The 13,200-nt window shown below is 33.7% G+C and overlaps 1 protein-coding gene across 7 annotated transcripts in view; it reads right to left on the bottom strand.

Annotated features, from left to right (window-relative positions):
• The window catches only part of LOC130447782 (disheveled-associated activator of morphogenesis 1), an 80,140-nt gene that overhangs the window by 44,710 nt on the left and 22,230 nt on the right, over positions 1 to 13,200 (bottom strand). The window contains exon 1 of one of the 7 annotated variants that reach the window (XM_056784791.1): positions 10,544 to 10,683. The exons of 5 other annotated variants lie outside the window; for them this stretch is intronic. In XM_056784791.1, the coding sequence (XP_056640769.1) occupies positions 10,544 to 10,579 (36 nt within the window). In that variant the 5' untranslated portion in view covers positions 10,580 to 10,683. Of the gene's footprint in view, positions 1 to 1,880; positions 2,420 to 10,543; positions 10,684 to 13,200 lie in introns of those variants that run through there. One more of the 7 variants, XM_056784789.1, reaches the window with a different exon arrangement.

Here is a 13,200-nt window from a genome sequence, read left to right as displayed (position 1 = left end):
TAATAGTTTGAACCTTTGAACGTACTTCTTTGGAATATCAACTGAATATTTCAAGTATTTTGGTCTGTACGATTTTAAGAATGCATTAGGAACCAACAATTTTCGTTACTTCAACTTTGAAGCACTGTATCTCAAAAACGATCCAACGTAGTAGGTTTCTGATTTATTTTTCAATAGTTTGAACCTTTGAACGTACTTCTTTGAAATATTAACTTGATATTTCAAGTAATTTGGTTTTTACGATTTTTAGAATGCATTAGGAACCAACAATTTTCGATACTTCAACTTTAAAGCTCTGTATCTCAAAAACTATCCAATGTAGTACGTTCCTGATTTATTTTTTAATACTTTGAACGTACTTCTTTGAAATATCAATTGGATATTTCAAGTATTTTCGTCTGTACGATTTTAACAATACATTAAGAACCGAAAATTTTCAATACTTCAACTTTGAAACACTATATCTCAAAAATGATCCATTGTAGTACGTTCCTGATTAATTTTCTAATAGTTTGAACCTTTGAACGTACTTCTTTGAAATATTAACTTGATATTTCAAGTAATTTGGTTTTTACGATTTTAAGAATAGATTAGGAACCAACAATTTCCGATACTTCAACTTTGAAACACTATATCTCAAAAATGATCCATTGTAGTACGTTCCTGATTAATTTTCTAATAGTTTGAACCTTTGAACGTACTTCTTTGGAATATTAACTGGATATTTCAAGTATTTTGGTCTGTACGATTTTAAGAATACATTAGGAACCAACAATTTTCGATACTTCAACTTTGAAGCTCTGTATCTCAAAAACTATCCAATGTAGTATGTTCCTGATTTATTTTTTAATACTTTGAACGTACTTCTTTGAAATATCAATTGGATATTTCAAGTATTTTGGTCTCTACGATTTTAACAATACATTAAGAACCAACAATTTTAAATACTTCAAGTTTGAGGCTCTTTATCTCAAAAACCATCGAATGTAGTACGTTCCTGATTTATTTTCTAATAGTTTGAACCTTTGAACGTACTTCTTTGAAATATTAACTTGATATTTCAAGTAATTTGGTTTTTACGATTTTAAGAATAGATTAGGAACCAACAATTTCCGATACTTCAACTTTGAAACACTATATCTCAAAAATGATCCATTGTAGTACGTTCCTGATTAATTTTCTAATAGTTTGAACCTTTGAACGTACTTCTTTGAAATATCAACTGAATATTTCAAGTATTTTGGTCTGTACGATTTTAAGATTACATTAGGAACCAACAATTTTCAATACTTCAAATTTGAAACACTATATCTCAAAAATGATCCATTGTAGTACGTTCCTGATTTATTTTTCAATAGTTTGAACCTTCGACGTCCGAAAGAGATTCTATTGAGTGACATTAGAAAGGAGAGTTCGTGCAAAAAAAAGCAATGTCACGAAAACATTAAAAAAGTTATGGTTACAAGATTTTGGGACTGCGAGAATTATCTTTCAATTGCCTTGGAATCGTCCCAGACCTAATTAGAGACGTTGGCATAAATTTACGAGTTGAGTTGAGAAGCTAGGGCCCCTCGAATTAAGTTATTAACTGTCTTAGAATGGCAAATAAAGATATATTTTCGTTTAATTGTTTTTTTTTATATAATTTCCGAAATAAAAAACATTTTTCGAAAAAAATCTTCAAGTGCGATTTTTTGAAGACAAATCGGGGGATTTACGAGTTTTTTTAGAACAAAAAATTTTTGTTTTTCAAACTTAGGTCTCATTTTCATCTTAAATTCCCGAAAAAAATATTGAAAAGTACTGAAAATATCCACTTTTTCGTGACCCCATTTCCAAACATTCAATTAAATTATTTAAATAAATCCAACATAACATACCGAATGGAGTTTATCCATAAGTTCCGTAATTTGCACTCTGCTACACATTGTGTTTTTATTTTAAAAAGTTTTTACTACACAATCACTAAAAAAATTGCAACAACTCTCATTAGAACCACCAAAAACCGTCCAATAAACATTTCATTTTATTTTACGAACTAAATATCTCGAAATCGGTAAAATTTTTGTCCGCTCGATCGCTACGAAGCTTCTACAGATTCTGTCGGTAGACGGAAACAGGTGAAGACGATAATCGAGACCACAACAAACAAACACGAGCCCACCACCTCTTCGATTTTACCAATTCTCCGGATCATTCTTTCACCAACGCCATTACGAGTCGATTCAACGTTCGTACGGTTGCGTTAATCGAAAACGTATGAAGGCAGGTGGATGGATACACAAGGTGCAATCGTAGGAGGCGTAGAAATTTACTTTCGATTATTTCATACCCAGCACAATTACATGGAATACAACAATTTCGACGTTTCTCTATTCTCGTTATGAATAAATAATATTTTATATGGAAAAATAAACGTAGCAAAACAAAAGAAGATATGGTAGAGGCAAAAAACAAGCAAATGGAGAATACCAAAAAAGAGGAAGAGGAACTGGAACAATAAAAGGAAAGTTTGTGAATAAAGAAAAAAGAAAACTTCCCCAGAACATGAAACGAACAAAAAGTAAACACCAAAGAGCGATTGGACACCTTAGAAAACGATCATCCAGTAATTTTGGAAGAAGAAACCTTCCCAGATGATCGAAACAACGTTGTATACAAGAAACCTTCACCAGAAGATGAAACTAACAAAAAGCAAACACCAGAGAGCGATTGGACACCTTAGAAGACGATCATCCAGTAATTTTGGAAGAAGAGATCTTCCCAGATGATCGAAACAACGTTGTATACAAGAAAACTTCACCAGAAGATGAAACTAACAAAAAGCAAACACCAGAGAGCGATTGGACACCTTAGAAGACGATCATCCAGTAATTTTGGAAGAAGAGATCTTCCCAGATGATCGAAACAACGTTGTATACAAGAAACCTTCACCAGAAGATGAAACTAACAAAAAGCAAACACCAGAGAGCGATTGGACACCTTAGAAGACGATCATCCAGTAATTTTGGAAGAAGAGATCTTCCCAGATGATCGAAACAACGTTGTATACAAGAAACCTTCACCAGAAGATGAAACTAACAAAAAGCAAACACCAGAGAGCGATTGGACACCTTAGAAGACGATCATCCAGTAATTTTGGAAGAAGAGATCTTCCCAGATGATCGAAACAACGTTGTATACAAGAAACCTTCACCAGAAGATGAAACTAACAAAAAGCAAACACCAAAGAGCGATTGGACACCTTAGAAGACGATCATCCAGTAATTTTGGAAGAAGAGATCTTCCCAGATGATCGAAACAACGTTGTATACAAGAAACCTTCACCAGAAGATGAAACTAACAAAAAGCAAACACCAGAGAGCGATTGGACACCTTAGAAGACGATCATCCAGTAATTTTGGAAGAAGAGATCTTCCCAGATGATCGAAACAACGTTGTATACAAGAAACCTTCACCAGAAGATGAAACTAACAAAAAGCAAACACCAAAGAGCGATTGGACACCTTAGAAGACGATCATCCAGTAATTTTGGAAGAAGAGATCTTCCCAGATGATCGAAACAACGTTGTATACAAGAAACCTTCACCAGAAGATGAAACTAACAAAAAGCAAACACCAAAGAGCGATTGGACACCTTAGAAGACGATCATCCAGTAATTTTGGAAGAAGAGATCTTCCCAGATGATCGAAACAACGTTGTATACAAGAAACCTTCACCAGAAGATGAAACTAACAAAAAGCAAACACCAGAGAGCGATTGGACACCTTAGAAGACGATCATCCAGTAATTTTGGAAGAAGAGATCTTCCCAGATGATCGAAACAACGTTGTATACAAGAAACCTTCACCAGAAGATGAAACTAACAAAAAGCAAACACCAGAGAGCGATTGGACACCTTAGAAGACGATCATCCAGTAATTTTGGAAGAAGAGATCTTCCCAGATGATCGAAACAACGTTGTATACAAGAAAACTTCACCAGAAGATGAAACTAACAAAAAGCAAACACCAAAGAGCGATTGGACACCTTAGAAGACGATCATCCAGTAATTTTGGAAGAAGAGATCTTCCCAGATGATCGAAACAACGTTGTATACAAGAAACCTTCACCAGAAGATGAAACTAACAAAAAGCAAACACCAAAGAGCGATTGGACACCTTAGAAGACGATCATCCAGTAATTTTGGAAGAAGAGATCTTCCCAGACGACCTACAAAGTTTTGGTCAGGGTAATTAGGAACAAATTGAGACCATTTCAAAACCAAGGAGTCGAGGAATATCAAGTTGGTTTTCAAGTGGTGCTAACCAGATTTTTACCTTTAAAACAAATAGAAAGCAATAATCCAAAATATATAACTACATCTGCTGTTCATAGATCATAAACAAACTCAAAATACAATAGAAAGGACAAATTTGTATGAGGTTTTGTAAATTTTGAGGTTAATTGCTTACCAGGCACCTTAAAAATTTGATTAAATGTACTTTTAACTTTCGATTGCGTTAATATCGTCATCAATATCTTCAATATCTTTTTCCACGTCGTTCTGATCACTGTTTTTACACACTACAGAAGACAATACCTCGCTGATGGATTAAGAAACACGACAAACAAGAAAAAAGGGGATGAAATTCCCTAGAAATGGTAATTGAGACAAGGAATCGAGCGAAGTGATGAAGTAGACCTCAACGACAAAGCACCACTGGAAACGTGGTTCTTAAGTTGGAATTTCTGGCGCCGTTTGTGATATTCATAATGAACACACTGTTTAAACTGTCTGACGCGCGTTTCGATCACCAAGTTATCGTCCTCAGAGACTGAAAGCGAACTGTGTATATGAATGAATAATTTTTTTTTTGTTAACAGCCAGTCCAGTGCTGTAAGATTCAAGGTTGTATACAATATTTTGATGTATGAAATTAATTATTGTTTGTAGTTTTAATACAATTAGTTGGGGCGTGCCGCAGGGATCGGCAATTTTTTTTTTATCATAATTTATAATGGCTGCCTATGCCGACGAAAAATTTGTATCTGTTTTTTACTTTTATTGTCTTTTTCGAGGTTACAGAACAAAAAACGAATGAAAAAATTCAAACCGACGACAATATTTATTCAATACTGTATCTCAAAAATAAATTAACCTAAAAACATTTTGTTTAATATTATAAACTGTTAGTTTAGACCATTGAAAAGTGCGTTCGAAATTTTTTTAATTAAAACCAAGTTACAAAACTGCAGATATTATTCAACGCACGTTTCGATAACAAAATTATCGTCTTCAGAGTTTAATTTCAACTGTTTCCGTTTTTTCGAGTAAAAATATAATGTTGGAATGGTAAATAACCTTTTTCAATTAGTCCTAACCTTAAAAAGACACTTTTTGACAGCTGTCATACGACTATTATCCGACACTTTTTGACAGCTGTCATACAAATATAAAAAAATAGTTTCGGAGTACCGTGAAGTGAAGATGACGTGCCAGACATATCGAAAACAACAATTTGATGATTCCTAGTAGCGTTTGAAGATGTTGAATCGTAATAAACTCTAATTTTAACGTCGATACGTGATAATAGATGAAACTTGACTGTATTATTTCACACTGAAGTTCAATCGACAATTAACGAAACGGTGTGCTTGTGATGAAGCGGCTCCGAAGCGCGAAAAAACGTCAAACTATAAATACTATTATGTAGCGTTATTTAATGACGAAACGGAGAAGAAAAAAACGTTTTCCCTTCTAAAATAACGCACATTATCGCTAGTCGATGGAATTTGATGTATAATTACATAAATTTGAACCCGAATCGTTTCCACAATTCGCAATATTTGCACCGATGAAGACGTTATCGCAGTTTGGACGCGTACCGAGGATGAACGAGGACCGGATCAGTTAAGGAAGAGAATAGGCAGTTCCGGAAGGAAACGGAATGGGTAAATAGCAAAAAATACTGGAACAAGATTAATTGGTTCGATAGGAGGTAAACAGAAAGCGATAAATAGAATTAAATAATATTTTAATGATTATTTTAATCTCTGGAATATTTACAAAATTTTGCACGTTGTTTCAGTTAGAAAATCAAGTAGTTGGGTATCAAATTTTATAAACAGTGGAATTATTCGGTAATAAATCGCGAATTTGATGACTTTGCTGTATAGATGGCGCTGTAAATGAGCTTCATAAATTACTCGATGTCCTTGACAATAAAAATAATTAATGTAGCGCGTGATAAGAATATTACATTTTCTTAAAACTACGTAAACACGTTGTTTACGAAAATATTTAAATATTTGAGTACGAAACAATTTTTTTTTTTTAAATAACGCGCGTATTTGATAATTGAACAAAGTTAGGTTAGAATCTTGTTTGTAAATACTTTTATATATGTAATTAAATCGACATTTTTTAACTCATAAATCAGTTAAAAAACATTATTCAGAAAATCTCTTGGGGAAGCCACTTTCTCGGCGCCATTATATAAATGTGTGTCGACCATGGGAGATTAAATCGTGAAGATTAAAAAAATAAATGTCGTTTTGTCTTTGTGTTCTCACGAGTTGTTTTGAAATTGAAACAAACGTTTCTAATATGAACGAAATCAACCGTTTGTTTTTTAAATTGAATATATCATTATAAAAAAAAAATAAAACAGTAGTTTCGCACGGTACTAAATCTGGTAGATAAAGTGGAGGCGGTAGATTTATAGTTTTCGAATCAATGACGCCTTTTATAGACTTTAACGGAATCATTTCTTCTTTTAAATCGATTTATATCCACAATAAATAAATTTTAAGATTATTCTAGCTTATTTTGTACATTTTTTCACTATGTCGGCTTGTCGCCAAGATATGAAGTTGTTGTTGAAACAATTTTCATTAATTATACACTTTCGCAGTCACCTGGTTTTTTGGTTAGGTTAGGTTAGGTTAGGTTAGGTTAGATTAGGTTAGGTTAGGTTAGGTTAAGTTAGGTTAGGTTGGCTCTAGAAAATCGAAAAATGGATGGATTTTAATGATCTTGGTCTGAAAATGTTCCATTTTACGGAGGATTTATAAAAAAAAATACGAAAATTAAAAAAAATAGATATTTTTTACAGTTTCATGACTTTAAATGCAAAAAAAAAATTATTTTCTACACATAATCCTTCGTAACTGTTTCTGACGTCGTGGAATCAAGTTCGTATATTTTTTTTTTCGTAATTTACATAAAAAAATGAATAATGAATATTTATCGAAGAAAAATAGTAAACCAAAACAATGATCAGTGCGTGATCGTCACGTGAACATCCCAGAGACACCATTATATAAGAACGTCACATAAATCGATATGCACGCACCTTTTTAAGTTTGTCAGTTGCAAAGCTAAAAAGCTTCAAAGATTGTTGCATTCTAGACAAATATCAGGCAAAAATTTCCCCAAGGATCCGAATAAATGGAAATCTATAAAGTGACTACCCGCCCAAGCCGTAGAAGGCTGTGGAAATGGTAATATGGGAGCCTGTTATACTATTTATCGAAGAAAAATAGTAAACCAAAACAATGATCAGTGCGTGATCGTCACGTGAACATCCCAGAGACACCATTATAAAAGAACGTCATTGATTATACACTTTCGCAGTCACCTGGTTTTTTGGTTAGGTTAGGTTAGGTTAGGTTAGGTTAGGTTGGCTCTAGAAAATCGAAAAATGGATGGATTTTAATGATCTTGGTCTCAAAATGTTCTATTTTTCGGCGGATTTATAAAAAAAAATACGAAAATTAAAAAAAATAGATATTTTTTACAGTTTCATGACTTTAAATGCAAAAAAAAAATTACTTTCTACACATAATCCTTCGTAACTGTTTCTGACGTCGTGGAATCAAGTTCGTATATTTTTTTTTTCGCAATTTACATAAAAAAAATGAATAATGAATATTTATCGAAGAAAAATAGTAAACCAAAACAATGATCAGTGCGTGATCGTCACGTGAACATCCCAGAGACACCATTATATAAGAACGTCATTGATTATACACTTTCGCAGTCACCTGGTTTTTTGGTTAGGTTAGGTTAGGTTAGGTTAGGTTGGCTCTAGAAAATCGAAAAATGGATAGATTTTAATGATCTTGGTCTGAAAATGTTCCATTTTACGGCGGATTTATAAAAAAAAATACGAAAATTAAAAAAAATAGATATTTTTTACAGTTTCATGACTTTAAATGCAAAAAAAAATTACTTTCTACACATAATCCTTCGTAACTGTTTCTGACGTCGTGGAATCAAGTTCGTATATTTTTTTTTTTTCGCAATTTACATAAAAAAATGAATAATGAATATTTATCGAAGAAAAATAGTAAACCAAAACAATGATCAGTGCGTGATCGTCACGTGAACATCCCAGAGACACCATTATATAAGAACGTCACATAAATCGATACGCACGCACCTTTTTAAGTTTGTCAGTTGCAAAGCTAAAAAGCTTCAAAGATTGTTGCATTCTAGACAAATATCAGGCAAAAATTTCCCCAAGGATCCGAATAAATGGAAATCTATAAAGTGACTACCCGCCCAAGCCGTAGAAGGCTGTGGAAATGGTAATATGGGAGCCTGTTATACAATTTATCGAAGAAAAATAGTAAACCAAAACAATGATCAGTGCGTGATCGTCACGTGAACATCCCAGAGACACCATTATAAAAGAACGTCATTGATTATACACTTTCGCAGTCACCTGGTTTTTTGGTTAGGTTAGGTTAGGTTAAGTTAGGTTAGGTTGGCTCTAGAAAATCGAAAAATGGATGGATTTTAATGATCTTGCTTTCAAAATGTTCCATTTTACGGCGGATTTATAAAAAAAAATGCGAAAATTAAAAAAAACACGATATTTTTTACAGTTTCATGACTTTAAATGCAAAAAAAAATTACTTTCTACATATAATCCTTCGTAACTGATTCTGACGTCGTGGAATCAAGTTCGTATATTTTTTTTTTTCGCAATTTACATAAAAAAAATGAATAATGAATATTTATCGAAGAAAAATAGTAAACCAAAACAATGATCAGTGCGTAATCAATGATTGTTGCATTCTAGACAAATATCAGGCAAAAATTTCCCCAAGGATCCGAATAAATGGAAATCTATAAAGTGACTACCCGCCCAAGCCGTAGAAGGCTGTGGAAATGGTAATATGGGAGCCTGTTATACAATTTATCGAAGAAAAATAGTAAACCAAAACAATGATCAGTGCGTGATCGTCACGTGAACATCCCAGAGACACCATTATAAAAGAACGTCATTGATTATACACTTTCGCAGTCACCTGGTTTTTTGGTTAGGTTAGGTTATGTTAGGTTAGGTTGGCTCTAGAAAATCGAAAAATGGATGGATTTTAATGATCTTGGTCTCAAAATGTTCCATTTTACGGCGGATTTATAAAAAAAAATGCGAAAATTAAAAAAAATAAATATTTTTTACAGTTTCATGACTTTCGTATATTTTTTTTTTTCGCAATTTACATAAAAAAATGAATATTTTGAAAAAAAAAAGTTTTTCTACTATTTAAGGTTTAAAACTATAAAAAACCGCAAATTCAGCCACTACGACCGTGTTTTTCATAAATTCTTCTTGAAATGGAACATTTTGAGACCAAAATTATAAAATTTATCTATTTTTCGATTTTTAATGGTCCAAAAACTATTAACATTGAAGAATATAGTACGAAACAATTCACGAAAATTGATTGTTTTTCATCGATTTCATTTTAAGATATAAAAACTGAAAAAATCATTCTTTTTGGATTTTCTTTATAAATTGTTTATTAATTTATGTAGAATACAAAAAAAAATATAACAACTTTATCTGATAATGAGATAATTTTTTGTAAAGGATTATTTTGCAAAACCGTTTTTTTTACGATTTAAAACAGTAAAACTACGAGAAATTTTCATTTCAGCTATTTCTACTAATTTTTTTTTATAAATGGAACATTTTGAGACCAAGATCATTAAAATCCATCCATTTTTGACCGTGAAAGTGTATAATTACCCAATTTTCCCCAACCCCAACGCCGAATAGGAAAATTTACGATGGTAGCGAACAACCAAGACCAAATCGAGGTTTTCAATCAATGAAGACTGGATTCATTATTAATAAATTGTGAGAGATCCATCCAATATTCGTCGGCAGTGATCTAGCGATCAAAAAACACTTCTGCGAGGTAAAATAGCCGCTTGTTCAAATTTTACGCCAAAACAAATGGTTTACAGGCGAAAAGTATTGCACCATATCTCCAGGTTAAATTATCAAGATGAAAATTGATCGAAACTGAAACCATCAACGATTAAATCAAAGTTTCGTCTTTGGAGAGTACAAATTTTTTGGCACCTTTAAAGATATCGAAGAATTTATCGTTTATATAATAAAAAACGCTACCAATATGTTTGGTGATCTACCAGAAGGTATCAAACATCATTTTGTCACATTGACAGATTGCCTTTCTACCAAAAAAACGTAACGGAATCGAATCGGATCAAATTTGAGTAGTATTTCGATAAAAACTTACGTTCGGACAACAATTCAACTCGTCCCAGTTCAACATTTCGATTTACATAAACAACAAACGGCCAAAATATATTTTTAACACCGAATACGACGAAGTTTTCAACATATTTACACATTCACGCCGACGACGTCTCACTGAACTCCAACTGCGAAAATTATCTTGATCCTACAATGAGCGTTACTTACCGATAACGTTATTAAAACAAATAGAATAAAAAAAGATGACGGAGACGTCGGTTGTTTATAGAAAACTATAAATAATCGTCGGGAGTTGAAATTTACAGAGGCGTTTAGTAAAAAAAGTGATAAAATCATTGAAAATACGTTTATTGTACGATAAATTTTTTCCTTGACGCATTTTTCGCTTTTTCAATATCTGTACATCCAATTTGTAGTATCTCGCACCATTCGACTTTATGTAGTACTGGAAAAAGTAGTTCTAGATGCTGAACTCGACACTAGAAGTACCATCTTTGATAAATCGTAGCATGGATCTGAATTCTGGAGCCCCCCACTTATTTCGGACTGCCAAAACTCCAGGAGAAATATAAATAACTTCGATTCCTGCAGCTAATGCAGAGGATCAGGAAACGGACACAATAACGACCAAATTGGCAGGATTAGATGGGTAGGACATGTGGCTCGCATCTACCGAAAAGAACCTTCAAAGATTGTTGCATTCTAGACAAATGTCACGCAAAAATTTCCCCAAGGATCCGAATAAATAGAAATCTATAAAGTGACTACCCGCCAAAGCCGTAGAAGGCTGTAGAAATGGTAATATGGGAGCCTGTTATACAATTTATCGAAGAAAAATAGTAAACCAAAACAATGATCAGTGCGTGATCGTCACGTGAACATCCCAGAGACACCATTATATAAGAACGTCACATAAATCGATACGCACGCACCTTTTCAAGTTTGTCAGTTGCAAAGCTAAAAAGCTTCAATGATTGTTGCATTCTAGACAAATGTCAGGCTAAAATTTCTCCAAGGATCTGAATAAATGGAAATCTATAAAGTGACTGCCCGCCCAAGCCGTAGAAGGCTGTAGAAATGGTAATATGGGAGCCTGTTATACTATTTATCGAAGAAAAATAGTAAACCAAAACAATGATCAGTGCGTGATCGTCACGTGAACATCCCAGAGATACCATTATATAAGAACGTCACATAAATCGATACGCACGCACCTTTTTAAGTTTGTCAGTTGCAAAGCTAAAAAGCTTCAAAGATTGTTGCATTCTAGACAAATGTCAGGCAAAAATTTCCCCAAGGATCCGAATAAATAGAAATCTATAAAGTGACTACCCGCCAAAGCCGTAGAAGGCTGTAGAAATGGTAATATGGGAGCCTGTTATACTATTTATCGAAGAAAAATAGTAAACCAAAACAATGATCAGTGCGTGATCGTCACGTGAACATCCCAGAGACACCATTATATAAGAACGTCACATAAATCGATACGCACGCACCTTTTCAAGTTTGTCAGTTGCAAAGCTAAAAAGCTTCAAAGATTGTTGCATTCTAGACAAATGTCACGCAAAAATTTCCCCAAGGATCCGAATAAATAGAAATCTATAAAGTGACTACCCGCCAAAGCCGTAGAAGGCTGTAGAAATGGTAATATGGGAGCCTGTTATACAATTTATCGAAGAAAAATAGTAAACCAAAACAATGATCAGTGCGTGATCGTCACGTGAACATCCCAGAGACACCATTATATAAGAACGTCACATAAATCGATACGAACGCACCTTTTCAAGTTTGTCAGTTGCAAAGCTAAAAAGCTTCAATGATTGTTGCATTCTAGACAAATGTCACGCAAAAATTTCCCCAAGGATCCGAATAAATAGAAATCTATAAAGTGACTACCCGCCCAAGCCGTAGAAGGCTGTGGAAATGGTAATATGGGAGCCTGTTATACTATTTATCGAAGAAAAATAGTAAACCAAAACAATGATCAGTGCGTGATCGTCACGTGAACATCCCAGAGACACCATTATATAAGAACGTCACATAAATCGATACGAACGCACCTTTTCAAGTTTGTCAGTTGCAAAGCTAAAAAGCTTCAAAGATTGTTGCATTCTAGACAAATGTCACGCAAAAATTTCCCCAAGGATCCGAATAAATAGAAATCTATAAAGTGACTACCCGCCAAAGCCGTAGAAGGCTGTAGAAATGGTAATATGGGAGCCTGTTATACAATTTATCGAAGAAAAATAGTAAACCAAAACAATGATCAGTGCGTGATCGTCACGTGAACATCCCAGAGACACCATTATATAAGAACGTCACATAAATCGATACGAACGCACCTTTTCAAGTTTGTCAGTTGCAAAGCTAAAAAGCTTCAATGATTGTTGCATTCTAGACAAATGTCACGCAAAAATTTCCCCAAGGATCCGAATAAATAGAAATCTATAAAGTGACTACCCGCCCAAGCCGTAGAAGGCTGTGGAAATGGTAATATGGGAGCCTGTTATACTATTTATCGAAGAAAAATAGTAAACCAAAACAATGATCAGTGCGTGATCGTCACGTGAACATCCCAGAGACACCATTATATAAGAACGTCACATAAATCGATACGAACGCACCTTTTCAAGTTTGTCAGTTGCAAAGCTAAAAAGCTTCAATGATTGTTGCATTCTA

Source organism: Diorhabda sublineata, chromosome 8 (assembly GCF_026230105.1).
Source record: "Diorhabda sublineata isolate icDioSubl1.1 chromosome 8, icDioSubl1.1, whole genome shotgun sequence".
NCBI classification, from domain to species: Eukaryota; Metazoa; Arthropoda; class Insecta; order Coleoptera; family Chrysomelidae; genus Diorhabda; species Diorhabda sublineata.
Note: the sequence above shows the minus strand (reverse complement) of the source record. Positions and strands in the feature narration are given on the sequence as shown.